The following is a 26,559-nucleotide window of genomic DNA, read 5'->3' as shown; positions in this document are numbered from 1 at the left end:
CCAACACGTGTGCGCTTCGCTTGTCTCAGTTCAGTGTGCAGCCATCCCAGCCCTGCTGTGGGCACAGTGCAGCCCTGGCCCTGCTGGAGGACGTCGTGGTGACTCTGAGCTTCAGCAGGGTATTGAGTGGTTTTCTGCTGCCTCTGGGTGGGACTGTGCCCATGTCGTGTCTGCCATTGTTACTGTAAATATTTTATCCTTTCCTTTTGTATTTGCCTTCTATTTAAGATATTGTATGAATGTAGTCAGGCTCCTCTGTTTGTGCCAGCGGCTCTCAGCTGTGTTTTTAAATAAACCTGGCACAGGACAGCAGTGCTGTACGTCTGCCTGCAGCTCTTGGAGGGAGCAGGAGGGGAGCCAGGAGTGCTGCTCCAACAACATCCTGGTGCTGCTGCCACCAGGGTTACTGCTGTGCTGCTGTTATGAGCTCCATGGAAGAGATGAGCTCCAGCACTGCCTCCTCTCACTTATTTGGCTCTGAAGCCTTCAGTTGCTATTGGCCGTGGCACATTCCATGCAGTGTGAATCTCTCTAACAGACATAACTGTATAGGTGGAATTATGGGGGCTGGGAGGGAGGACACAGTGCTGCTGAGAGCAGGGCCAGGCAGCCCAGCATGCTCAGCACCACAGCCAGGTGAGGCTGGCAGTTCAGTTACAGTCTTTGCACTCCCTGTGCTATCTGCACCGCTTTGGCATGAAGACATGATTGGAAAGTTCATCCAGTATTGGGCTGAGCTGTGCTTCCCCCCCATAACCCACAGTGCTGCCACAGCCACATTCTGAGGGCAGGCACCCAGCTTCCATAACGAACCATGCACTGAGGCTGAGCTGCCCACACCCCACATCCCAACCTGCTCCTCTACAAAACATCTCCACTTTATTCCATACCAATCCCAGAGCATCCCACTCTTCCCATCCTGCAGCGGGGAGCGGAGACAGCCACAGCTCCCCATGTCCCATCGCATCCCACTCCAGCTGCCCTGTGGTCCTCAGTGCTGCAGCAGCTGGCTGTAGGATCCACCGCGGGTCCTCAGTTCGGTGGGTGTCCCCATCTCAGCCATCGTGTCATGCTCCAGCACCACAACATGGTCTGCCTTCTCCAGCATCTGGGGTTGATGGCTGATGAGCAGCATTGACTGGTCCCCCCTGTTGGGCATTGGGTAGGTTTGTGGCGTGGCATTAAGCTGGTACATTCAGTGTTACACGCTGTGTGTGAGTCCCGTCTGTTCCCGTGTGCGGAGGCACGGTACTTTCACACAGCAGCCTTGATTTGTCGCCGGATCGGGAGGCGACAGCCTTCATGTCAGAAATGTGGACAAATGCTTCTGTTGTCTGAACCGTCTCTTGGCCCTCAGCACAATGGTGCGCTGCCTTTCCAACCCTTCACAGCTCTGCTAGGTGCCAAGTGCTGTGCTTTAAGTCTGTTGTACGATGAGTGGCAGCAGAGACTTTCCAAGTGAAATGCTTCATGCTGTAGATAAACAACAACAACAAATACAGCTGGGTTAATGTGGTCGTCTTCCTGTGGCATATTAGTTGAAGCAAAATAGAAAATCCCCATCCCTTCTGGCTGGTGCTCTTGGCCACCCCTAGGAAGGGCTGAAAAGCTCTTCCAGGTCCTTTCCTTTGAGCCTTTGCTGCAGAGGGTCCCCACAGATTCCATTCCAATATCTCCCTAAGCCTCCCTGTTTCCTACAGCTGTAGGCACTGATCCTAAAACAGCTGGGCTCTGTTTCCAGCCTGTGGGACTCCAGGAGTTCCTCACACCATCTTCTGCAAAGCCAGAGCTGCCCACAGTCCCCCACAGCCACTCTTCCCACTACATACGTCAGGGTGCGGATGCAGCGTACTGAGTCCCGGATGTCCCACACTTTGATGTACAACGTGGACACGGTGAACACAAACCCCATGTGGCTGCAGTACTTGATGGAAACGACATTATTTGGGTGACCCTTGAGGGAAGCAATTTCCTGACCCGTCACCAAGTTCCACATCTTACAGCTCCGGTCTGTAGGAAGAAGAATGTGCCTGAGAGAGTTGGGCTGGGGAGTTCATCCGTGGTGTGGAGGCACCGACTCCTTCCCAAGCGCTGCCTCCCACCACCCACAGCTCCTCTCCAGGGCAATGGAGCCAGCCTGCTCCAGCACCTGGACATCAGAAGGCAGGGACAGGGGAGCAGCCCAGAAGGAGCCATCCCTGCCATGCACCCCAATTCCCCACGCCAGCCTGGGGAGATCTATGAGAATAGCGCATAAAAAGCCAGCAGCCCCCACACCTGTTCTGTCCAACATATGCCTTTTTAGGCAGTGAAAAGCAGTTCATCGGTGGCATCCAGGCAGAGTACAGGCTTGGTGTGTCCTTCTGCCACAGAGACGCACTGCAGTGGGGCTGTCCGGGCATTCTTGGTGCCACCCACTGGATTAATGATGCCCCTTGCATGGGAAAGAAAGAAGGTGGGGTAGGTATGTGGAAAGGCACAGCACTGTAAGGTCCTACAGGCATGGGAAAGCACGAGCTGCCTCACCCCCAAGCATCTTCCACTTCCTGGTAGGGCAATGGGCCCCTCCATCTGAACTCAGGCATATCTGAGCAATCATCTTCATGGAAAACCTTGGCATCTCCCCACTAGCAGCCCCTGCCTAACGGCTCTGCCCAGGTGACACAGACTGTGAGACGTGATGCTCACGGCCTCTGCTCTGAGCCAGGAAACTCAGCTCATTGGACCCCAGCTCAGTTGAGGACAAACTGCACTTTCTCCATCCTGAAGCTCTGCCAGGAACGTTTCATTAGACCTATTTCATGGCAGTTCCTTCAAGCTGCCAGCCAGCCTGTGGTTGGCAAAGTTTGGAAACGGAGCTGTACTCCTTTTAAAACCAACAGGATGACAGAGGGCAGCACTGGCATTTGCACCCAGCACCCTGTGCCCGATGCTGGCTCAGAGGATCCATCCTCACCAAACCTTCTTCCAAGGGACGCCCTGCAGGCACCTCATCCCTCCGGCCACAGCATCTGCCAATCACTTCCACATCAGAGTGTTCAGAACACTGAGGTCCAGCAGCCCCACTGCTGCAGTCCTGAGCTTTGTGGACACCAGCAGCTCCTTCCTGCTGGCATTCCAAGCGCTGCCTGGGGCTCTGAGCTGTGCTAAATCTTTTCCTATGAGTAGGCAAAACAAGGCAGGAGGCTGGAGAAGGGCAGGCCCAGGGCTGCATGAGGTCTGCATTAGTCAGGAGGGTGAAGGTAAGCTCATTAATTCGGGTTTCGAAGTCACACGAGTGCGACCTCCTTCTCAATTAGCAGCTGTGCTCACACATTCAGCAGCTCTCCTCTGACCCCTAGTATTGCTACTGGTCTCGAAGTGACACCGAGACCAAAGGGAAATCCCGGCTCCCCAGGGTGAGATGCGATCAGAGCAAACAGCTCAAGGTGACAAAGCACACACGCGCCTGGAGTCATGTATCCAGTGGTTGCTGAGAGCAGAGCACCCATCAGCACCAGAGGTGCTCCTAAAGGGCAATGAGAAGGTTGTCCTTGCACTGGGACAAACTCAGGAGCACATTCAGCCCGAGGCTGAGCTCTGCACAGCAGTGACTTGGCTTCTGGGGCAGAGAGCTCTGCTCACACAGGACCCAGCACTGGAGACATATGCGGTACCCCATGCCACTGCCAGAAACACCATATTAGGCCTAGAGACACAAATCCTGTGGCAACATGGCACCCCAGAGAGGATCGAATCAGACAATGGGACTCATTTCAAAAATTCACTGGTGAGCACTTGGGCCAAAGAACATGGCATCGAGTGGATCTATCACATCCCCTATCACGCACGAGCCGCTGGTAAGATCGAGCGCCACAATGGTTTGCTGAAAACCACGCTGAAAGTGATGGGTGGTGGAACATTTAAGAACTGGGAGAAAAATCTAGCAGAAGCCACCTGGCTGGTAAATACCCGAGGATCAGCCAACCGAGACGGCGCTACACAGTCCAACTCCCTGCGTACCGTGGAGGGAGACAAGGTTCCTGTGGTGCATGTAAAGAATATGCTGGGAAAAGCGGTTTGGGTCCTCCCAGCCTCTGGAAAGGGGAGGCCCCTCCGTGGAACTGTCTTTGCACAGGGACCTGGGTGCACCTGGTGGGTGATGCAGAAGGATGGGGATGTTCAGTGTGTGCCATGGGGAAATTTGATGCTGGGGGAGTGCAGCCAGTGATTCCATGTGTGTGTATATATATATATATATATGTATGTACATATGTAAAGCATGTTAACTACTGTTCTGTTTATATGTTGATAAAAGTTAGGCATGATGTGATGATGTGTAATAAGGGGTGGAATGTTATGGTTTTGCAATTTGGTTGGTGTTGGTATTCCACATCAGAACAACATGCCTCATAATGGGAGTAAAGGGGACAAGGGGTTGCTGGCCTGGCTCACTGCAAGGAGACAACGTGGTCAGAGCTTCCTGCCTTCCACAGCTCCATCGGTGAGATTGGGGACTTGGTATTCTCTTTGTTGAAACTCTCTTGTTGTTGTTTAGCATTATTGGGTTATTAAACTGCCGTTCATTCTCAGATCACCTTTTTTCTCCCTCATTTTTTGTTAGACCTAATCGCAGTCTCCCTTCCCCTCTTCCAAAACGCACGTGGCTGGGCCGGGCCACTACCATGCCGTGAGAGAAAAAGGGGGGGGAGCTTTTGTTCCTGCTGCCCCGGGTTTGTGCCCACTGTCCCGGAGTGAGCTCTAGAGAGAACTCCGTGACAAGCGATCATACGAGTGGGAATGGCTTTAAACTCCAAGAATGGAAATGGAGGTAGATGGGTGGAGGAAATTCCTCCCCCAGAGGCAGTGAGGCCCTGGCCCAGGCTGCCCAGAGGCTGTGGGTGCCCTATGGCCCGTCTCAGGCAGGTTTTGCACATGATGCAAAAGCTCCAGTGCTTCTGCAGGAGGTTTCCCAGACAGCAGGCACCATCCTGCTCTGACCAGCAGGCAGTCATTTGCTTTGCAATTAGAACTAAGCAAGAACTATGAGCACATTTTCTCCCTCCTCCATTTCATTTTGCTTTGTAGGCTGGACTGAGAATCCAAAAGCGAAAATCTTACCTTCATCAGCACAGTCATTCCACATAAACATTCCTGTAGTACAGATGGGCTCTATTGTAGGTAATGATAACCTCCTTACTGAACAAAGATGGCTGTAATCCCACTGTGTATTAAGGATGCCAACCCCTGGACCTACCACTGCGCCTGTACTGAAAAGGAGGCAACGGACTGCCTGTGTCACACCTGTTGCTCGCATTTGCTGGTGATAAGGACTCTTGTATTTGCTGTATCCAACCTCCAGAGCTTCTGCAAAGGATACCAGGGCAGAAACAGGCATCTAAGAAAAGCAGCACTGAATTAAAAACACAAGACAATAACCTGTAACTGCTAGCTGGACCATTTTAGAAGAGGCCTCAGAGAGCACTTTGTACCTCACAAGTAAAGATCATCTTAAAACATCTTAAAGCAATACTTGAGAGAGTGTGAATCACATTCACTTTCTCACACTGACTTTCACCTCCCCAGTTATGCTGTGGATGAATCACTCAGGCACATAAACGTACACCAGTCTGTACGTGGTGAAATGCTGCCTGGGAAACACATGCAGTACCAAAAGTAAGTGCAGCCACCTCCACTGAGATCTACGTCCTGAGTGCGGATGGAAAGTGAAGGGAAAGGAGGAGCGGGGGATGGAGGGGCAGGAAGCGCTTGGTGCCGGCGGGAGCAGTTCCGGGCCATGGCGGCATGGTGGCGCCGGGAAGGTGATCGGAGCTGAAGGAAGGTGTGTAACATGTCCTTGCTCTGGCTGTCAGTGAGCGGGACGAGTGGGGGCTGCAGTTCTGTGCTGGTGTTTGTTGCTGGGACCGGCTGCCTGAGCAGAATGGGGGCAGCGAGAGGGAGGTTGGACAAGTGGCAGCATCAGGAGCACGGCCCGGTTCTGCTGTGCTGATGGTGCTGTACGGCTGTGGGTCCCCACTGAGGGTCGGTGAGGCAGCGTGGCCCCGTGTGTGGACGTGGGATGTAATCAGAGTGAGTGGATGCAAATGGAGTCAGAGGTGTTACAAGGAGAGGCTCAGGAGTGGAACATGGAGAGCAGAGCTGGTGTGTCCCACGCCAGTGCCAGCAGTGCGGCCGCCATGTTAGAACCCTGGCCATGTCACCTTGGTCACCTTGGTCACCGTTGCCCCACGCAACGCACTCGCCTCTGAGAGCTCTGGACGTTGACAGCCATGTCGGAAGCCAAGAGAGCAAGGCTGGAGGATTCCCACGATTTAGGTGGGAAGATGGAGCCAGGGACTGCAGGGTCGAAGAGGAGGAGGAGGGGGCCCACCATGACCATCAGGTGGCAGACAGGCAAGCGAGCCCGTTCCCATCGCGCCTGGACCAGCTGCATGACCACCTCTGTGGAGCCCATGGGGGTGGATCCACCTCCAGATGAACCCATGGAGGTGGATCCACCTCCAGATGAGCCCATGGAGGTGGATCCACCTCCAGATGAACCCATGGAGGTGGATCCACCTCCAGATGAGCCCATGGAGGTGGATCTACCCATGGCTCAGCTGGCCTGGCACCACACCACCGTGCCAGGCCCCACATCCTTACCATCTCAGCTCCGCCATCACTGGTCCAGGCGCTGGGCTTCTTACCGCCTGCGCGGCCCCCGCCCCCGGCATTAGCCGGGTGGCTTCATTTAACATCAGCTCCTCCTTTGAGACCTCTGCGGGCCCCCGGTTCCATCTTAACCCTATTTCTATTGTGGATTTTAGTGTTAAGTTTAGTTGTAGTTTTAGGAGTAGGTTATTGTTTGCGTTTTTTAGTTAGGAGTAGGTTATTGTTCACGTTTTAGTGTTAGTAGATGATTGTTCCTGTTTTAGAGCTAGTTGTAGGTTACTGTTCATGTTTTAGTGTTAGGTGTAGGTTTCTGTTCCTGTTTTAGAGTTAGGCATAGGTTACTGTTCGTACTTAGAGTTAGGTGGGGTCCTACCAGCAGATGGCAGCAAACAGCGCTCACTCGGTAAGCACACGTCTGCTTTCTCACCCAATGACATGAGTGCTGCTTCATGAGTGCAGAGGTCTGTGACATCTCCGATGGATGGGATTTGCATCTTGTGACTTCTCTATTGCAGATTGTCGAGGAGCAGAGCGTGAGTGGCTGTGAAATGCAATTGGGCTTCATGGAAACAGTCCGGAGCTGTGTCTGGAGCTTCCTGCGTGGCCATTGTAAGGTAGGTGTGCCTTACTGTAAGCGTGTGCTGAAGCAGTGTTGGTTAAGCACAGCTCACTCCTCTGTCTTCAACAGATCAGCTTTCTGCGCACTTTATTTCTGTGTCTGGCGTTGTAGAGCACAGCAGCAGCAAGACAGCAAACACGTCCACAACCAGGTACGTGAACATGGGAAACTTTAATTCTGTGAATAATACTGGTATTAATATTAATAAGGCAGTGGTCACGCATGTGTGATGGAGCTCAGGGATAGGTTTATTCTTGTTTGTTAAGCTCTTCCCTTATTTGACGTCCACCCGTCCTCTCTTGCTTCTCTTCCCCCCACCTGCAAGTGCAGCAGTACTGAAGGCTGAGGGCTCTTTTCCTAGGCAGGCGGGCAAAGGCAACTGAAATGCAAGTTTGCTGTCCCTCTTTGTTCTCGGGTCAGTAGGCCCTGGATATCTTCCCAGCACCTCTCTAAGTCAGCCTGGAAGTGTTTGCTTGCAGGAAGTAACCCCATTGCAGTGCCTGAGACTAATGATGCCTTTTTCCCCCCTTACAGCACGCAGCCTCTGTGAGAGCAGTGGAGCAGCAGCTGTCTGTGCTATGGCTGCTGAACTGCATTTCTCACCACCTGAGATCCCTGAGCCCACGATATTGGAGAACATGCTGCGCTACGGACTCTTGTTTGGAGCCCTTTTCCAGCTCCTGTGTGTGCTGGCCATCATCCTGCCAGCTTTCAAGTCCCCAAAGGCAGTAAGTAGCGCTGTGTGAGACTGATAGGAATGCTCAGGCAGTCGGCTGGGAGGGAACTGTCTGTAGCTGTTGCCTACGGCAGTGTGCCCCGGCACTGCTGAGAGTGCCGCACTTGGTTCTGTCCTTCCTTCCGCACGCCAGCAGCCTTGAGCTGCCAGCTCATCCTATCCTGCAGCTGCTGCTGCGCCCTATGAGCTGCCAGGCAGAGGGTCCACCCTCCCAGCACAGACCGCCTTGCTAGAGAGGACTTTAGGCTCTGGTTTGCATGGGATTTTTGGGAACTTGACAGATGTGGAGTTTCTAATGTGCCCTGAGGTCAGGAAGGCAATTTCCTGTGCTGGTCTCCCAAAGCTGCTCGGTCAGGTGACTTGAGCTCCCAAAGCAGCTGTCAGCCAGTTGTTAGAAAGTTCCCTGACTGTTTCCCAATTGCTTCTTGCAGGACTCAGAGGGTTTTGAGTCTAAGATGTGGGAGATGGTGAAGAAACCCAAGGCAAGTGCTGCTCAGCTGAGAAGCAAGAAGGAAAGCAAAAAGAAACAATAAGGGCTTGAGCAGGAAGGCACAAAGGACAGCAGAATCACCTGGAATGCTTCCTCAGAGGTGCACCAAAGGACACACACTGCATGGTCTGGTTTTCAGGCCTGGCCGTGCTTTCCCTTTCATGGACTGCGGAGAGGAACTAAGGAAGCTTTGTCTTTAGTCATTACCAGTATCCCGCCTATTTGATTTCATATTGAAATGTATTTTTGATGCATTTTGCATCTCTCTATTGCAAATAAAAGTGAAACAAACATTTGAATGGTGGTGCTGCCTCTTTCATTAGCTGCTCAAAATGTGCCTGGCTCAGGCTGGCAATCGCAGGGTCCTGATGTGGTCGGCTTCACGTCCCTCCTGGAAATGGAGCTGCTTGTCCCACGTTTCCGTGTTGGTGTTCCCAACTGGTGGCCTTTCAGCCCATCTGGAACTGCTGGCGATGAACTGTGAGCATCCCTTGTTCTCTGAGGGCTGAGAGAAACAAAAGCAGCGTGAGAGGAAGAAAGGTGTCCCTGCGCCTTGAGCTTGTCTCTATTCTGTACTTCTGTAGATACTGTATATCTAGAGCTTGTTCTTTGAGAATGATGACTGCTTTGTTTGATGTGTAGTTTCTGGCCCTCATTCGTCCTATTAATGCGATAGAACTGACAAACTTGTTTGTGTTCAGGTTGTTTGTATGCTCTATTTCTTATTTTCTCCGTATATGCACTGTCCCCATGATTTCCTGTGCATGTGATTAATTCACATGACAATAAACAGAAGAGACACTCTCCATTTCTTAGGAATGATGCTTAGGTTCACGTACAGATGAGCTTCTTAGTTTTAGAGGCTTCAGGCTTTGGAGACTACCTTGGTTTGAACAGCAGAAGGCATCAGTGTTCACTTCTCAGCAGCACCAATCTACAAACCTGAGTAATAGCTGCTTGTTGCTCTGTTTCTGCAGAGCCTCGCAGCTCCCCATGCACTGATTACAGCCTTTGGAAAGGCAGCCAACTCACTTTCCTTGGGAAGCCACACAGATGTGAACCGTAATAGCCCATTGACTTTAGAGATGATTGAACAGGACTCTTTGATTAAAGGATACTGTCAGATGCGTGTCTGCCCCTCTATTATCTGGTGCTCTGTGTTGGAAGCTTGAAGCTAGCACATCTTGCTCTGCTGTTTTCTGTGTGTCCTTTTCCAGTTGGCAAGCTCTGACTGCTAGAACCCAAGATGCTAAAGCAATATTTAGACTCAAATGCATTTAATGAAAGGAGGCAATCTGTGTGTGTGCGCTTTCTCCAATGAGACTGGCACTGTTCCCTCGTGTCTTTACCAGATAACTAGACTTTATTTCCCATGGCTGAAATATGATCTGTCATCTGCCCTGAAGGAAACAAGCTTTATAGCTTAGGATTCCTTGTTAGTCCAGGTGAAGAAAGCTTTGCCTTCGGTGCCCTGCCTGGATTTTGGTCTTGGTGTAAAGGCTCTGACTGTGACATTCTGACTGCTGTTTTGAGGCTTACCTTTTGTCTCGCACGTGATAAGGATGAAAATTTAGCAGAAATACCTTTTCAGTGGTTCAATACATGCTGGTGATTCTGTGATATCTTTTTCTGGTGTGAGTAATTGTTGTTTAGTGTTGGTTTTTGTCCTGCTGTTAAAATGGGGGTGTTTTTTCTCTACAAAGCCTGATTTAGGCACTTAAGCTTATAACAACCTCTGTGGTAACAGGCTGTGTGTGGATTCACACTCATCCAGAAACACATGCAGAGGAAGCAGGGATGGTGCTGCTCAAGTCTTACTAAATGTAGGCTCAGCCTGATATAGATGCATTCCAGCGGAGATACCCAGCACTTACGTACTTTTGCTTTCACATAAATGCCCGAAATGAGCTGGGCATCAGCACGTTGTTAGAAAGCTCCCTGACTGTTTCCCAATTGATTCTTGTAGGACTTGGAGGGCTTTGAGTCTAAGACCTGGGAGATGGTGAAGAAACCCAAGGCAAGTGCTGCTCAGCTGAGCAAGAAAGCCAAGGAAAGCAAAAAGAAGCGATAAGGGCTTGAGCAGGAAGGCACAAAGGACAGCAGAATCGCCTGGAATGCTTCCTCAGAAGTGCACCAAAGGCAACGGACTGCGTGGTCTGTTTTTCAGGCATGGCTGTGCTTTCCCTTTTGTGGACTGCGGATTGGAACTAAGGAAGCTGGAAGAGAAGGGCTTCCAATGAATTAGCAGCAAAGAGGACTTCACCTATTTGGGACTTGATATATGGCAAGAGCTGAAGACACTGCATTCCTTTAGGCTCTGTCTCTTCAGGGCCAGGGACGGTCTAGTGTTAGCCTGAAATATGGCTAGAAGGGTCTGGAGAGAGGTGGTGTCGTAGCCACAGAGTCTCTGTAAGGCATCTGGAGCTTCCTGATGCCAGCTCACTGCTTGGTTTGTTTGATCACAAATGAGTCAACGGGAGGAGAACCTGATGTGTTAGGTGCCCCAGAGCTTACAGTGGCTTTGAAGAAAAGGGTTCTGTGGTGGGGCTGCAAGTCTGCCATCCTTTTGCATACACAGACTGCCATCCTCAATTGACAAATGCATTGTGAGCCCAGGTCCAGCAGCAGTGCTGTGCTGTGTCTGTTCTATACCAGAAGACTAGCAGCACATTTGCTGGAACCATCAGTGTGGGAAGGACCGCGTTTGCTTCTCTCCCTTGCTGTTGGTGGATGAGTCAGGTGGGCAGCATGAGGAGAACAGAACAAAGCATGCGAGACAAAAGCACTCCGAAGTTGCTTGGAGATCTCAGGACAAAGAAACATGACAAAAATATCTGACACCAATTACATATAATCTTTGTTTCAAATTAAAACAAAAGTAACTTTTTAAAAGTCATGCTGCCTCTTTCTGTTTACTATGAAAGCTTCTTGAGCTCTGTAGAAACACAGGGACATCCATGGCCTGTTCACGAGAGTGACGCGTTTAGGGGAGGCCTTTCAGCTCCTTCGATCTGTGTGAGGGTGGTTGGCTCAAACTTTCAGGCATGCGTGAGTCTGTGCTTGACTTGGAAGCAGCAAAATGTCTGCCAGAACACCTCCACCTTCCTGGAAAGAGGAAACGGTGCAATGTCTTAATTAATTTGCCTCTCATGAGGGATGTTGGCTCCAAGAGCCCCCACGGAGGTAGCAAAATAAAGGCAGTGTTTGTTAATAGGATCGGGGGATTAGATGGGGATTCAGTCAATTGATAATGGGGATTTCTGTAGGCCCCATGGCAAGTGTAGCTGTAGCAGGGAGCTGCCTGGCAGCCACTTGGACTGCAGGAGGAGCGGTGAGCTGGGTGAGCTCTGGCTGGTGTTACTTGGTTCCCTCCCCAGAAGAGGAAAGGAAGGAAAGACTGTGCGGTAAGTCCTCAAATTCCCAGGCATCTATCTCAAGCAGTTTTTCTCTTCCATTTTTGACTGTTCAAGCAGGTCTCCCTCTCTGACCACATGCTGTCCCGCTCACAGTGCATCCTTGTGCTCCTCCAGTGCAAGCTGCATGATCCCTTGAGGCAGGCTCATAAGCAGCTCGTGACCCGAGTTCCAGTTCACATAGTTCAATTAAATCCCTATTAATCCTGCTTAGACCTAATTGACTTTCATTCTCATACATGTGCTTCTCTCTGCTTTAGAGATGCTCTCTGCTGATGTTCCCCACTGGCAGCAGCGGAAGAGCCAAGGCTGTCTGTGAAGAGAACCAATACTTCCTTCTTGCTGCTCTGGAAGTTTTGAAGCCAAGATTCTTTCCCAGCCTGGTGTAAAAAACATGAAAAGAGCCCTTTGGTGTCTGGGTGCCAGGGAGGGTCAAGGCTCCGTGTGGTGATACTTAAGGAGAAAGCAATGAGGCTGTAGGAGGGGAGGAGGTGGTCGCTGCCTCTGTTCATGGAGGTAGTTCTTCCAGGAAGGAGTTCTGTTGCTCACAGCGTGTTCCTGCAGGGATCAAGATGACTGTATTGATTTTGTTTGCTTCTGAATCTCATGAAGCATTGGACTGACTGCAGCGAGGAAGTGGGATGATGAATGGAGAGTGCTGGCATTTGGATCCTGGCTGCTTGTTTGGTGATGAGGTTGGCTGCCGGGTTTGGTGCTCTGAAAGGATCTGACCCTCCTCATCCTCAGACCAGAAGGGATGATTTGGCTGGGGCCGTCCCACAAGAGATACGGAAGCAAACCAGTGTCGGCTTTGGTGTGTCTGAAACTGCTGCTGACTGCAGGGCAAAGGTCCTGCTCTCCTCCAGTACCTGTAGCTTGTGGCTTTGAGCAGTTCTTCTAAGTTTATGGAGTGGTTTTGTGGCTTTTGTTAAGTGGATCAGAGCAGTCGCTGGTCAAAACGTCCCTTGTTTGGGCTGGCAATTACAGGGTGATGATCCTGTTGGTTTCACATCTCTTCCTTTAAATTCAGCTGCTTTTCCCATCTTTCATTCTTGGTCTTCCCAACTTCACCGCCCACCCCGGTCTGTCACCACACATCAGTGCTGTGCAGTCCCCACCTCTGGTGATGTTCACTTCCTTCCCCTCAGCTTGTGGGGTTTCACTCGGAGCCTGAAGGCCCTTGTGTGGCTCTGGAGCTTTCTGTACCCTGTGTGAACAGCAGCTGGCTGCAGCCAAAGGCCCTCAGACTGCAGCTGAAGCAGAGCCCAGTTGATTCCTGCACAGCCTGGGTCCAACCCACCTGCCAAACACAGAACCATGCTGCTGTGTGAGAGCCTCCAGGCTGGAGAGAAGGATCCCAGCATTAGTCCCCCCGCTTGGCAAACCTAAACCAGCCCTAAGCTCATAACCATGGGTTCCTGATGCTGGCCATGCTAATTGCTAGCTGTCACACCCACACTCTTTGCATGTCTGCCAAGCTCAGTGATTGTAAAATGATAGAATTCCTGAGCTGGAGGGTCCCTGCGAGGACCACTGAGTCCAGCTCCTGGCTGCACGCTTCAATGGTTCCAGGTGGGGATGGCAAAAAGCTGCTTGAGTTCCTGAAAAGATCAGAGCAAAGGCTCTGCTGCATCTGTCTGCGACTCAAACACCACCATTGTGTTATTCATAGTAATAATTCCTACAAATATAGTTGGAATTTGCAGCGAGCAAAGCGCAGCTCACCTCAGGAACAGAATCAAAGGCTGGCACAGATTGGAGCACACACCTCTGCCTGTTTTGCTGTTGCCCGGGCAGATTGCAGCTTGATGACATCCAACAGCAAAGCAGTTCTCCTTCAGCAGGTATCTTCTGAACTCACAAGCACCTCTGCACTGCAGAGCAGCCCTGTGTTTAACAAGGCTGTCCATCATTCACACTGCTTTCAGATCTGACATTCCTCTCCTAGCACCCAGGACCAATGCTTAGTCACTTCCCCGTGAGGAGGAATGACTTAGCATTAGGTAGTAGATGAGAAAAGGATTCTTTCCTATGTTGCTCCCTTATAAGCTCAATAACCACATGCTGCACGTGGGTAACAAGAGCCAAACAGGAGCCGTTCCATCCCAGACTACACCTGCAGATGTCTCCACAAGGTCCGTCTGAAGAGTCTCACAGCTGAAGGTCCTGGGACTGCTCTTCCTCTCTCCAAACACACGGTAGCTGAGGAAAGCTCCCTATTAGCTGAAGAGACCAATTTCAGGACCTTCACTGACTGGAGGAGCCACTGTGGGACACAGGTGTCCCCTCCCACTCACCCTCTCTCCACAGCCGACCATGGTGCAGCTCTTGAAAAGATGACGGAGCTGTCTAAATGATGCAAACAAGACAACTTTAACAGGCTTTTCTTTTTCAAGTTTTTTTTTCTTTTTCTGGAATAGAAACACATTAAAATATCAGCTCCCACTACTTGATCAGATGAAGACATGACGCATTTACTGTGCAGCTTCATATAGGAACACCTGAGCTACATGGAGCAATAAGGCTTTGTTAATTCGTCCATCAGCAGCTCAGCAGCTCATTCAGTTTTTCATGTCATTTTCATAAGGCAAACAACGAAACAGAAGTTACTTTCATGTTTGAGAATTGGGATTAGTTGGCAGCTACATACGAGTATGTATTTGTTATGCAGTATGAATTCACACAGACCAGGTTGCTCAAGCAGTGCTGGGAGCAGTAAAGTCATTCATCTCAGCTGGAAGTCCAATATTACCTGGGGTAGCAGATGCTGTGGGGTTATCCACAGCATCCACGGGATGTTTCCTCCGCATCCCCATAAGGAACAGCAAAGTGCACCAATGGTTCATAGGAACAACGTTTTATTTCTACAGAACATGCTATAGAAAAACCAACACACTTGTTGGCTTACAAAGCAAAACATGTAAGTAAACATTATTTCAGACTTCAAGAACGTCGCCAATTGAACACACTAGCAGGTTTACTTTCCTCTTTGGCCAAATGCAGCATTTCACAGACTGCTTTTCCCAGCTGACTCTTTGTTTGCGGTACATTAAAGTAAGTTCTGGTGCTTGGGATATCCAGCCCACTTTCCCCATCCAATACAGCAGGAAAGACACAAACACGCCACTTAAATTAAAGAAAGAAAACATGGAGTAAGTGGAATCCGAGACTGCAAAAATATATACAAGTATTTATCTTTTTCCTGAACTAAACATTTCAGCCATAAAAATATTCAACAGCTGTACCCTATAGAACTAGGGCTAAGGCTATTTCAATTAGAACTGCTTTGTGTTTTAAAAATATAGGGCTGAAAGCCTTTTGGGTGATACTTATACATCCACGGCATGTCTAGGTTCCCTACATGAATCATAAATCATTATGCAGAACACAAACTAGTTGTCTTAGCTTAATCTTGCATTATCCTGTTTAATTTCATCTCTCCTGTAAATATGTTAGATAACTAGATTTCACTGTAACTATTAACATAAACAGAATATTCATAAGGCTTTTCTCTTCTCCATCCGAGCTGTATACGGTAAAATACCCATCCAGTGCTTTGGAATAGGCAGATCTTCCTCCTAGTAAAACTGTGAAGCAAGGATAGCTTTCACCGCCAGTGAGAAGGTTTCTGAAAGTGCTCGGTAGAAATCCAGAGTTTACATGGATAAAACCTCAGGATAACATCCATTTACTTACACGCAACTACTGTTAAATAATCCAAGTCAAGTCTACTTGAGTAAGTAAGTAAGTAAGTAAGTAAGCTGGAGCTTACTTATGCCCTCAAAAGAAAAACCCACATCACATAACAGCGTGAAAAATATCTATCCATGTGCTTGAGGAGTGAACGTGGAGAAAAATGCCATGTACTTTGGCACACTTTACTGGCAGAGATGCATATTTTATAATGGGTCTGAAGCTAAGCAAGGTTATTTCAAGGAAAACCACACAATAGTGGAGAAGCTACAGAGATCTGAAAGAAAGCATCTTTCATTTTAAGTATTGTTTGAAGGGAAAAAAAGCCAAAGTACATTTAGTTCTTAAGACTGGAAAATGCACTGTGTAATTGGGAAGCTGAATGAAGGACGGATATTTGTGGCACCATGGAAGTTCAACAAAGCACTTGCACTGAGGGCCACCTCAGCTTTGTGCTGTCACCAAGCCTTCAAAGACAGCCATGGCGAATGAACTTTGCCATCCAAATGTTATGAAAGCCACCACACATTTCTCAATTGTCGTTAAATGACGAGCTCCAAGAAAGTATCTTCAAATAACCCCCTTCCACACAAATAATTGTAAAGAAATACATTTGGGATTAGATCTGCTTTTCAGGTACTTTAGTATTTTTGCTACCATTCTTTTGTTTTAAAGGTGAAATTCCCAGTATCATATTAACATAACTTTAGGATTGGACATGCCTGAGCACAGAAAACTACATGTAGTTCAGATCCATACTATTCATGCTGAGAATGTCATTAAGCTAAATTCAGTTTTGATTTGATGGGCTATAAGGTTTAGACATTTGCAATTCAGCTGAAATTTGAAGTGTACGTCTGGGGAAAAAAAATAAAAAGGAATAAAAACACCACATTTTCTGGGCAGCTGAATAGGTTTGGTTTAGACCCATTTAAGCAGTTAGTATTCTACTTTCCCTAAATCCTAATCCAGCCCCAGCAGCTGCAGCAGGTCAGAGGCTTGGGCAGCCTGGGGCCTCGTGCTATTAGGACAAGCAGCAGGTAGTGGCCTGTGATGAAACAGCAAGGGGAAGAAAGGTGAAAGGAATGGAAGCTGTTTTCAAAGGAATTTGTTATCCTTTTTAAATGGCAGGACTATTTTTGTGTCACCTCTCACATTCAGAGACTTATGATAGATGTTGCTGAAGTTAACGGCAGCATTCTGCTTTCAGAAGGCATCTCAGCCTGACTGTGGCAAATGCACACTTGAAACATTTAAGACTTCTGTGCTTGGGGAAGCACAAGGCATGCTTGCAAGGGATTTATCTGAAATGAGAAATTAACTGTGGGTTGAACTGAATGATATAAGGGGCCACCAGAAAGAAGGGGACATACACAGTCAACAGACTTGTGTTCTAGATGTTGTACTAAGGGACATGGTTTAGTGGGGAAAAATTGGTGATAGGAGGATAGTTGGACTGGATGATCTTGGAGGTCTTTTCCAACTCTGATGATTCAAAGAGAAACCTTAAGTATTGAACAACAGTTTAAACCACCAAATATCCATTAGGAACACAGGCATATGAACTGTCCTGTTCAGAAGGAAAACTGCATTTGTACCCTCTAAAACACCTGTATCTTGACATGCACTTGTCTATGAAAGTGAGAGTTAAAGCACAACAAGCACCTGAGCAGCGATAACTTTCCAGAACTGGCAATGTATTTAGTAACAAGTCTCACCTAATCTCTCTTCTGTATCTGAAACTTAAAATCTGAGCATCTTCACAAAGCACCAGCGAAACTGAGAAACTGAGCAGAAGCTACATTTTCTCCAGCCAAGAGGGAGCATGAGCGTGGCTATTTATTTTCATTGCCAAGATCGAGCGTGGTGATAATGAAAGATCAATCCCAAACTCTTTAAAAAATGGACAACCTTAAGTACTAAAAGTGGCTATATGTTTTTAGTGGTGTGCAAATCCATGGCGTTTACAATGGAATCAGCTCCACAACAAAACTGCTTTTCAGAAGTTCAACTATTACTCAGCAGAGCTTACTGCCATAGCCCAGTGCTTTGCTTTCACACAGTCTCAGACACTTCCATAACACACCCACTTCCTAAAATCTCAAAGTAGATTTCCATCCATAAGAACAGAACCACAGCAGAGTTTGATCCTTCCTACTTACCAGGTGTGACTTCCAGGTAACCAGTTTTCCTTTCCAACTTTCTCAATGCAAAATTTTTGGGGTCTGTTGCTCCCTGTACAAAAACCAAACAATTAATTCTTAGGTCTAACTGCCCGTGTATACCAGTAGGTAATACGCGACAACAGTGCGTGAAAACAAGACTATAACTACTTGCAGAGCACAAAGACATTTGTCTCTCACTACATCCCTCTGAAGAAATCCACGTAGTGAAATGCATAAATATGAAGCGGTTTTCAAAGAAACTCAGCCACTGAATCACATCGTTGGTTTGGTACTGGAAGGAATCTCTGGAGTTTACCTAGTCCTGCCACGTCCAAACCATGGATCAAGTCACTGATGCAAGGCGTGTTCACATTCCATCCATCCCTTTTTCTATCACAGCTCTACCAATATGCAAGACTCAGATTCCATACAAATTCATTAAAAAATACCCTTAAACACACAGCTTGGTCCTTATTAAGAAAAAAGGAAATAACATGAGCATAAAATGCATTAAAGAGGGCTCGTTACCCATGAGGTCAGCAAATCCTCCTACTGGCAATCTGCACGTTCCAGTAACGAACTGTAGAAATCTCATTCTCTTCTCATTATCTATTTATTTCCCAAACTGAAAAATAATAATTAACATTGATGTCAAGTTTAATATTGAAATGTTCACTTCCCCATCCCCCATGGGACAGCTGGATTAGCAGTTATCATTTACATTTACATGCAATGTATCTGTTGAGTAATTCTGACTATTGCTCATTAAGCTGTTGCTGTGTTCTTGTGTGGAAAAAAGAAGTCTACAAACCTGCCAGAACCACAATATCTGTCTGCAGGTTCTGCTATCATGCCGGTAGATGGTATTGCCTCTGCCAGTCATTCAGATCAATTTCTTGAATTCCACACAGGAGCACCTTTAGGGAAGAAAAATTTCATAAACATGGAAACTACAAGCTACTACTTTGCTTCTACAGCAAGACTATTGTACTGAAATACTACTGTACTTCAAAGCACCTGCAATCACAGTATGCTCTTTTTTAATATAACTCTCAAACTTGCACAACAAATGAAAACATCCGCTCACAAAAAAATGTGGAGAGGCCACAAAAGAGATTCCCCAGTCATGAAAACATTTGCATTTAGACATACAAAACATACTTTCTCATTGCCTAACCGTACCATTCTGTGTTAGAAATACGATGTTCTGCTGCAGAGTATAATTTGGAGAGACCAAAGGCAGCTCAAACCTGCTCCACTCATTAATTTGACCATCCGCTGATATTTGGTTCTTATCTCCCTTGCTTTCCAATTGCTCACTCTTTAAACATATGCAAATCACATGGTCAAGGACTAAAAAAACACTGCTAGCCAAAAAATTTATGCTGGCAGAATCTTAACGTTAGAAATTTGTCTAAGTTGGTTGCAAAGAAGAAAGTGAAGAACAACACAGTAACCAAATACTAACTGATACATAAGGCTTCTCTCCCACATCCTGAAAACAGAACCTCCAGCCTTAATGAACTCTGCTCTTCAGACTCTGACTGACATTCAAGTATTACGTGTAGCAGCCTGGATTTGGCAGTAGTCAAAGAATCTTTTACCTCCAGCTCCTTAGCATCAAAGGACCGCAGATACTGCTGGGGCAGAATTTCATTGAAGCCTTCAAATGAAGCTTGTGTCTGTTCCTCAGCGCCTCAGGAAAGTCTCCATTCTGCTACCAGCCTGGAAAAGACACAGAAGGATCATTTAAAACGGGCTACGCTAACCCAAGTTCATCTTTGTTAGTTTGTTTTGAAATGAACCGTAAGCTGTGTTAAGAAAAATGATGGAAAGTGCTGGGGATAGAGCACTGTGTAACTGTATTCTAATTGTATTCCCAACCTTCACCCTGCGCAAACAATTTTAAGTTAAAACCCTATGTTTCCAACCACTCAACTATGGAAAGCATTTTAGGCTCCAACAGGAGGCAGCATCTACTCACTGTTGATATTAATGAGAGCACAGGAGTCCCTTGCTACCCGGAGGAAGAAAAAAGTGCAGAGCTGTATTCATCTAATATGTTCCGTATTTGTTTCTGTTAATCAGGAAACTTTGCTCTGTGGTAGAAACTCCACTCTCCATTAAGAAAAGGGAGAAAAGCAGGCAGGAGACCCAAAGAACCTGAACCCAGGGAGAAGCAGATATTATGCTGAATTCAAGCCTAACCTGTCAGGAGAACTGGAATCAAAAGGAGAGATGAAACTCTGGGGAACGCAACACAGGACACAGAGTGTGACAAAAGAACATTGCTTAAGCTGCAATCTGAGCTCTCCCCGGCTTCCTCAAAACCAGAAGAGAATGGTCTTCTGCAGGTACTCCCTCCCCTCTATCCCAATGAGTATTTTGCACAACTGCCAATGCCAATAGGTTCCTTCTGCAAATGTCGCTGTTTCTGTGAAACCTTTCCAGATGACTCGTGACTAAAGCAATTTCTACTCCCACATCCCTCAAAACCTTCCCACAAAGAAGCCTTCACAGATCAGATGGTAAGAAAGAGGGAATTCTACGGCCACAGCAATAAAGTGCGCAAAAAAGCAACCAACACAACCACGCCAAACCGCAGCCCGGACTCGTCCCGCTCACTGCAATCCAGACCCACTCCATCCGTACAAACCTTCATCCACGCCGTTTCTTAACCGGGCCTCGGCGCCACCCGGATCTTACAGCCAGCGAGCGGCCGGCAAACGAACGGCCGTCTTCCTCTTGGTGCCGCACAGCCCAGCACGGCCGGAGCCGCACCACACGATCCGGGCCGGGGCCGGCTCAGGCTCTGCCTCCAGGCTTTTGGGGCCGGCCGGGTGACTCCGCAGCACAGCGAGACCGTGGAGCCGCCCGGGAGCCGCCTCTGGGTGCCGGCAGCGCCGCGAGCTCCTCCCCCGACAGCCCCTCCGTGCCCCCGCACCGAGGCCCGACCCCGTTCGCAGCACAGAGCCCGCTCCTCCCGGCCCCGCTCATGGCCGCCATGCCGCCATGGCCCGGAAGTGCTCTCCGCCGCCTGCAGGAAGCACTTCCTGTCACTGGCACTGTCACTGTCACGTGGCTCAGGCCGGGCTGGGGCCTGGTGGGGGGGGCGGCTGCCGGAAAAGGACCCAAAATTCACGTCTCGTTCCGTGTCTTTCCTCTCGCTTTCCCTCCTTTACATTCCCATTCCCTTCCTTCCTTCCTCGCCCTCGTCCCCTTCCCTTCCCCACCTCCCTGTGTCCATTCCAGCGTCTGGCCACCCGTTCTGAGCAGTAATACCTCGTAGTGTCCAGCATGAATCTCCCCCGTCGCAGCTTGAAGCCATTCCCTCTGGTCCTATCATTAATGACACGAGAGAAGAGGCCGAGCCCCAGCTCACTACAGCCTCCCTTCAGGAAGTTAGAGAGAGCAATGAGGTCTCCCCTGAGCCTCCTCTTCTCCAGGCTGAACATTCCCAGCTCCCTCAGCCGCTCCTCATACGGCCTGTGCTCCAGACCCCTCACCAGCTTTGTTGCCCTCCTCTGAACGCGTTCCAGGGCCTCCATGTCTTGTGAATCTCTTGTGTAATCTGCTCTTGATTTATCACATTAGCACTAGGTGGAATGCAGAAGTTTCCTGAGATGTGATAATCAAAACCTAGTCCAATGCCTTTAAAAAAGCCTTTAAGAGATTACTCCTCCTTGTCTCTTTAAAATAAACTTAGGTAATACAAAATGTTGGAAAATTTTTGGACAGCTCCCCAGGGCCGGGCTTTGGAAGGCCGTATTGACGAGAGTCAATCAAGCTCCGGCTGCAGGCGTATATGTGTGTGCCAGTTCTTTAACACAGTAGAAATCACAACTTGCTGCGTGATCAAAATTCTGCATGTGCTACTCCTGAACCCCAATTACTTCCAACGGTGTTAAATTACCCCTTGATCTCAAAGCAGAACAAAACAACAAAATGCCACACCAATAGTGAATACATAAAAACAAACAACTCCTTGGGCCTCAAGGGGAGGCTGATGCACAGGCCACGGCTGCCAGCGTGCAGCTGGGCTTTCCAGGGCAAACAGCAGCACACGGTGCATCAGAAGCTGAAGGAGCCCTCAGGGAAGAGAGGCCAACTCAAGGGGCTGAGCACGGGACACCCTTCTTCCTCGCGGGCTGCTTCCCCTCCTCTGGTTTCTTTCTGTCGGACCTCAGAGAGTAAGGAGATGCTCACAGACTGTCACCAGCACTTACGGGTTGGCTGAAAGGCCACAGGTTGGGAAGACCAACAAGGAAACGGGGGAAAACCTGCACCATGTCAAGGGAGAGACGTGAAGCCGGCCGCTTCATCGCCCTGTGATTGCCAGCCCGAGCAAGGGACGTTCTGACCAGCTACTGAAAGAGGCAGCACCAGGTTTAGAAAGTTCGCTTCAATTTTATTGCGTACAAAAGGACTCGGCTTCTATTTATTACCCCGCCCACACCCCAAAATGAAACCCCAGTGCCCAGGATTTCCGCTTAGCAATCAGTCACTCAGCCTCCAGTCAGACCCAAGGAGAAGCCTGACCATGGGGCTACGTCACCTCCTCCCTCTCCAGTCCCAGCCAGCCCTAATTCAACCTAAGCCTACACTGGCCCTGGACCTCAAGAGACACACCCTGAAGGAACACAGCATCTCCAGCTCTTGCCATACACCAAGTCCTGCACAGGTGAAGCCCTCTTTGCTTCTAACGCAGCACAAGCCCTTCCTGTCCAGTTCACTTCCATCATCTCCACCGTCCATGACAGGGAAAGCACGGCTGTGCCGGTAAACTGGACTGTTCAGTCAGCTGCCTTTGGTGCCACCTCCGAGGAAGCGCTGCAGGTTGTTCTGCTGTCCTTTGTAGCTTCTTGCTCAGGCCATCATCCTTGCTTTCTGCTTTCCTTCTCGGCTTTCTTCCTCAGCTGAGCAGCGCTTCCCTTGCCTCGGCTTTCTTCACTCTCTCCCAAGTCTCAGTCCCCAAACTCTCCGAGTCCTACAAGAATCAATTCAGAAACACTCAGGGAACCTTCTCAGCTAACAACTGGTTGACGGCTCGCTTTGGGAGCTCAAGTCACCCTCCTGGGCATGCTGGGCTGCCAGAACTGGGAACCACCTTCCTGACAGTCGGGCACATAAGAATCTCCACCCCTGTCTCGTTCCCCAAATCCCACACAAACCAGAGCCTAAAGCCCTTTCCTGCAAGGTGGTCCCTGCACGGGCAGGTGGACCCTCTGCCTGGCAGCTCATAGTGTGCAGCAGCAGCCGCAGGATAAGACTGAGCTGGCACCTCCAGGCTGCTGGCAACAGTTACAGATGGTTCCCTCCCACCCAGTTGCCCGTGCCTTTCTCCTATCCCATGAGAGCACCACTTACTGCCTTTGGGGACTTGGAAACTGGCAGCATGATGGCCAGCACAGAGAAGCTGCAAAACGGCTCCGTAGAAGAGTCTGTGGCGCAGCATGTTCTTCATTAGCATGGGCTCAGGGATCTCAGGTGGCCAGAAATGCCGTTCAGCAGCCATAGCACAGACAGCCTGCTGCTCTACTGCTCTCTTATGGAGGCTGCCTGCTGTGAGGGGGGAAAAAGAGACATCATTACTTTCAGGCACTGTGATGGAGTTACTTCCTGCTAGAAACATTTCCAGGCTGACTTAGAGAAGTGCTCTGAAGCTTGGTCACCTTGGGCTACCGACCCAAGAAGAAAGAGGGACATCAAATTTGCATTTCAGTTGCCCTTTAGCGCCTGCCTCGGAGAAGAGCCCTCAGCCTTCAGTACTGCTGCACTTACAGGTGAGGGGAAGAGAAGCAAGAGAGGACGGGTGAGTGTCAAAGAAGGGAAAATTTACCAGGCAAGAATAAACCTACCCCTGAGAACCATCACACACATGTGAATACTGCCTTACTAATATGAACAATAACATCATTCACACAGCTAAATTTACTCACATTCACGTACCTGGTTGTGGACATGTTCGAGGCCTCGCTGCTGCTGTGCTGTTCAATGCCGGCCACAGCAATAAAGCACGCAGAAAGCCCATCTGTTGCAGACAGAGGAGTGAGCCGTGCTTAACCAACACTGCTTCAGCGCACGCTTACAGTAAGGCACACCTACCTTGCGCTGGACATGCAGGAAGCTCATGACGCAGCTCCAGACTGCTCTCCTGAGGCCCAGCTTCATTTCACAGCCACTCATGCTCTGCTGCTGGACATTCTGCAACGGAAAAGCCACCGGATGCAAATCCCATCCCTTGCAGATGGCATCAGACCTCCGCTCTCATGGCAGTCGCACTCACGGCTCCGGGGGAGAAAGCAGACATGTGCTTACCGAGCGAGCGAGCGCTGTTTGCTGCCAGCTGCTGGTAGGAACCCACGCCTAACCCTACAGTACCAACAGTAACCTATGCCTAACTCTACTATGGGAACAACAATCTACTCCTAACACTAAAGAATGAAGAGGAACAAACTCCTAACAGGAAAACACCAACTCCTAACACTAAACCTACTCCTAACCTACTCTTAACACTAAAGTAAACAATAAGCAATGCCTAACTCGAAAACATGAAAAATAACCTATGCCTAACTCAAAAACACTAACAACAACCTACACCTAACTCTAAAACTAAACTAAACCCAAAAAACAACTACAGAAACAGGGACTGGAACAAACAGGGTAAAGATGGGACTGGGGGCCCACAGAATGTGGCTGCAGAATAGGCCCAAAGGAGGAACAGATGTTACAAAAATACCACCCAGCTAATGCTGGGGGTGGGGGCCGTGCAGCGGGTAAGGAGCTCAGCGCCTGGACCAGCCACGGTGGAGCTGTGACCATGCCAACGCGGGGCCTGGCACGGTGGTGTGGTGCCAGGCCAGCTATGCCGCGGGCGGATCCACCTCCATGGGCTCCTCTGCAGGTGGATCCACCTCCATTGGCTCCACATGGGTGGTGGTCACGGGGCTGGTCCAGACACGATGGAAAATGGCTCTCTTACCCATCCTCTGCCTGGTGGTCATGGCGGGCCCCCTCCTCCTTCTCACTCCTAGGGCCCCCAGCTCCATCCTCCCGCCTGAACCTGGGCAAACGTCTATCCTCGCCCTCTTAGCTGCCGACATGGCTGTTATTTGACACAGCTGTCAGAGGCGAGTGTGTTGCGCGCGGCAGCGGTGACCAAGGTGACGTGGAGAGGGTTCTAAAATGGCGGCCGCACTGCTGGCACTGGTGTTCCACATAGGATGAGGAGGGGGCTGGTAATAGCAGGACAAGGGGAAACTGATTTAAGTTGAAAGAGGGAAGATTTAGGTTGGATGTTAGGGGGAAAGTTGTTTACTAGGAGAGCGGTTAGGCCCTGGAACAGGCTGCCCAGGGAGGTTGTGGATGCCCCGTCCTTGGAGGTGTTCAGGGCCAGGTTGGACAGGGCCCTGGGCAACCTGATCTAGTAAAGGTGTATGTTTGGTGGCCCTGCCAGGCAGGGGTGTTGGTGCTTCATGATCCTTGAGGTCCCTTCCAACCTGGGTCATTCTGTGATGCTGTGATACTGGTGTGTGGCTGCTTGTCCCAGCGCGCTGACCTTTTGTCTTCAGGTTCACCAACAAGACTGTAACTGATTTATGGAGGAGGCAAGTGATGGGTGCTACTGTGTGACAATCAACATCACTTTGTGGACATTTGAAAGCACCTTCCTCCAGAGCTGTTCACCTCCAGAAGAGGGTGCTCAGAAGTGTTTACTGGCAGAAGATCTGGCTGCAGATTGGTATGGGAAAACTGGGGAATGATACCATCGTGTCCTGTGAAGAACAGGATGCAGGTGGGCATCCCTGCTCCCTCTTGTCTGCTGGCAAGGCCCAGAAGATGAGATCCCAGAGCCAGAAGCTGCCATTCCAAGGAGAGCTGACTCAACCATTTTGGATTTGAGCTGTCACACCAAGGAGAGCTGACTGAACCACGTTGGACTTATTTGTAAGTTTATACTATCATTGGAAACTGTTGCCGTGGTCACAGTCATCGTCAGCGGAACAACAACTCCTGATGACCCATCACTACTGAAGATCAATGACTGATCTACAAAACACGCCAGATCCATGGTGGTGACTCTCTCTCCCTCTTGCTTCCTATAAAGACTCCTTGATTCTTTTTCCTGTCTTTTCTATTGCCCACCTTCCCTTCCTAATCACCCTAAATCGTAATAGCGTCCATCCTCCAACATTTGAACCATGCTCAGGCATACACGTATGGACCTCCTCTCCTTCCTATAAATTGTAGCAGGACAGAGAACCACAAGGATTGTCAGCTCCCAAGTCATACAAGTATTGCACACAACACAGATAACTTCATCTGCTGGCCCCGCTGTCTCTGCATACCACCAAGCGAGGACCTGCAATGCCCAGGCGAGACGATGTGCCTGGCAGTGCAAAGCCAGCCCACGTGTGTGCAGATGGCAAGGAGCGTGTGGCACTGAGCACCGACAGCCCTTGCCTGCCCAGGACTGCGTGTGGAGGGCGTTCCCCACTGCAGCCCTGCCCGACAGTCAGTAGGGGTGTGCGCCCATGATGGCAGTAATGAACAAACTGCTGCTTCACAAAGATCTTGGCCTGATTAGAAATCTTTGAGTAGTGCTGTTACAGCAGACAGAATGTGATAAGCGCAAGTAGTCTCCTGCACTTCACATCCTTGCTACTTTGTTCTGGGTGTTGACACTGAGCAGCATCTAACACAAGTTCTGCCCTGGTCAGCTGGCTGCCTTAGCTTGAGCCCTGATGGCAACGCCGTGACGTGATGTTAGTATTGCTGTTTTCTCCTCGTCA

At 49.4% G+C, this 26,559-nt stretch overlaps 3 protein-coding genes and 1 long non-coding RNA gene across 16 annotated transcripts in view; 1 reads left to right on the top strand and 3 right to left on the bottom strand.

The window, feature by feature from the left end:
• The window catches only part of LOC146752688 (receptor-type tyrosine-protein phosphatase T-like), a 278,647-nt gene that overhangs the window by 140,022 nt on the left and 112,066 nt on the right, over positions 1-26,559 (bottom strand). The window lies entirely within an intron of this gene.
• LOC146752693 (protein MANBAL-like) lies at positions 5,681-8,795 on the top strand. 5 transcript variants are annotated; one of them, XM_085531461.1, is made up of 5 exons: positions 5,681-5,821; positions 7,167-7,265; positions 7,382-7,421; positions 7,805-7,998; positions 8,438-8,795. In XM_085531461.1, the coding sequence occupies exons 2-5, from the start codon at positions 7,200-7,202 to the stop codon at positions 8,537-8,539; spliced, it is 402 nt and encodes a 133-aa protein (XP_085387587.1). In that variant the 5' UTR covers positions 5,681-5,821; positions 7,167-7,199; the 3' UTR covers positions 8,540-8,795. The 5 variants fall into 5 exon arrangements, with proteins under 5 accessions (XP_085387587.1, XP_085387589.1, XP_085387588.1 ...); XM_085531463.1 differs by having other exon boundaries at positions 7,340-7,421; XM_085531462.1 differs by lacking the exon at positions 5,681-5,821 and adding an exon at positions 6,158-6,315.
• On the bottom strand, positions 14,751-20,994 carry LOC146752692 (uncharacterized). 6 transcript variants are annotated; one of them, XR_014940438.1, is made up of 6 exons: positions 20,424-20,978; positions 19,372-19,492; positions 18,579-18,684; positions 18,296-18,392; positions 17,765-17,837; positions 14,751-16,459 (listed from the first exon to the last, which is right to left on the bottom strand). It is a non-coding gene; the product is annotated as an uncharacterized LOC146752692 (long non-coding RNA). The 6 variants fall into 6 exon arrangements; XR_014940439.1 differs by having other exon boundaries at positions 14,751-15,035; positions 20,424-20,976; XR_014940443.1 differs by lacking the exon at positions 18,579-18,684 and having other exon boundaries at positions 20,424-20,994.
• On the bottom strand, positions 22,155-24,097 carry LOC146752691 (uncharacterized). The gene is made up of 4 exons (XM_085531466.1): positions 23,873-24,097; positions 23,717-23,798; positions 23,135-23,329; positions 22,155-22,754 (listed from the first exon to the last, which is right to left on the bottom strand). The coding sequence occupies exons 1-4, from the start codon at positions 23,951-23,953 to the stop codon at positions 22,732-22,734; spliced, it is 381 nt and encodes a 126-aa protein (XP_085387592.1). The 5' UTR covers positions 23,954-24,097; the 3' UTR covers positions 22,155-22,731.

The sequence above is a fragment of the Coturnix japonica genome, unplaced genomic scaffold (genome assembly GCF_054131305.1).
Source record: "Coturnix japonica strain WE unplaced genomic scaffold, WE-NBRP24 Scf042, whole genome shotgun sequence".
Lineage (NCBI taxonomy): Eukaryota > Metazoa > Chordata > Aves > Galliformes > Phasianidae > Coturnix > Coturnix japonica.
This window is presented reverse-complemented; position numbering and strand designations above follow the sequence as displayed.

Excerpts from the sequence above, each read along its gene's own strand:
- LOC146752693 (XM_085531460.1), top strand. The coding sequence starts at position 7,031 with ATGGCAGCAAACAGCGCTCACTCG. Across the intron at positions 7,055-7,166 it reads CAGCAAACAGCGCTCACTCG|ATTGTCGAGGAGCAGAGCGT; the intron begins GTAAGCACACGT and ends TCTCTATTGCAG. Across the intron at positions 7,266-7,381 it reads TCCTGCGTGGCCATTGTAAG|AGCACAGCAGCAGCAAGACA; the intron begins GTAGGTGTGCCT and ends CTGGCGTTGTAG.
- LOC146752691 (XM_085531466.1), bottom strand. The coding sequence starts at position 23,953 with ATGAGTGGCTGTGAAATGAAGCTGGGCCTCAGGAGAGCAGTCTGGAGC. Across the intron at positions 23,330-23,716 it reads TCGAACATGTCCACAACCAG|CAGGCAGCCTCCATAAGAGA; the intron begins GTACGTGAATGT and ends CCCCCCTCACAG. Across the intron at positions 22,755-23,134 it reads TTTCCAAGTCCCCAAAGGCA|GACTCGGAGAGTTTGGGGAC; the intron begins GTAAGTGGTGCT and ends TGATTCTTGTAG.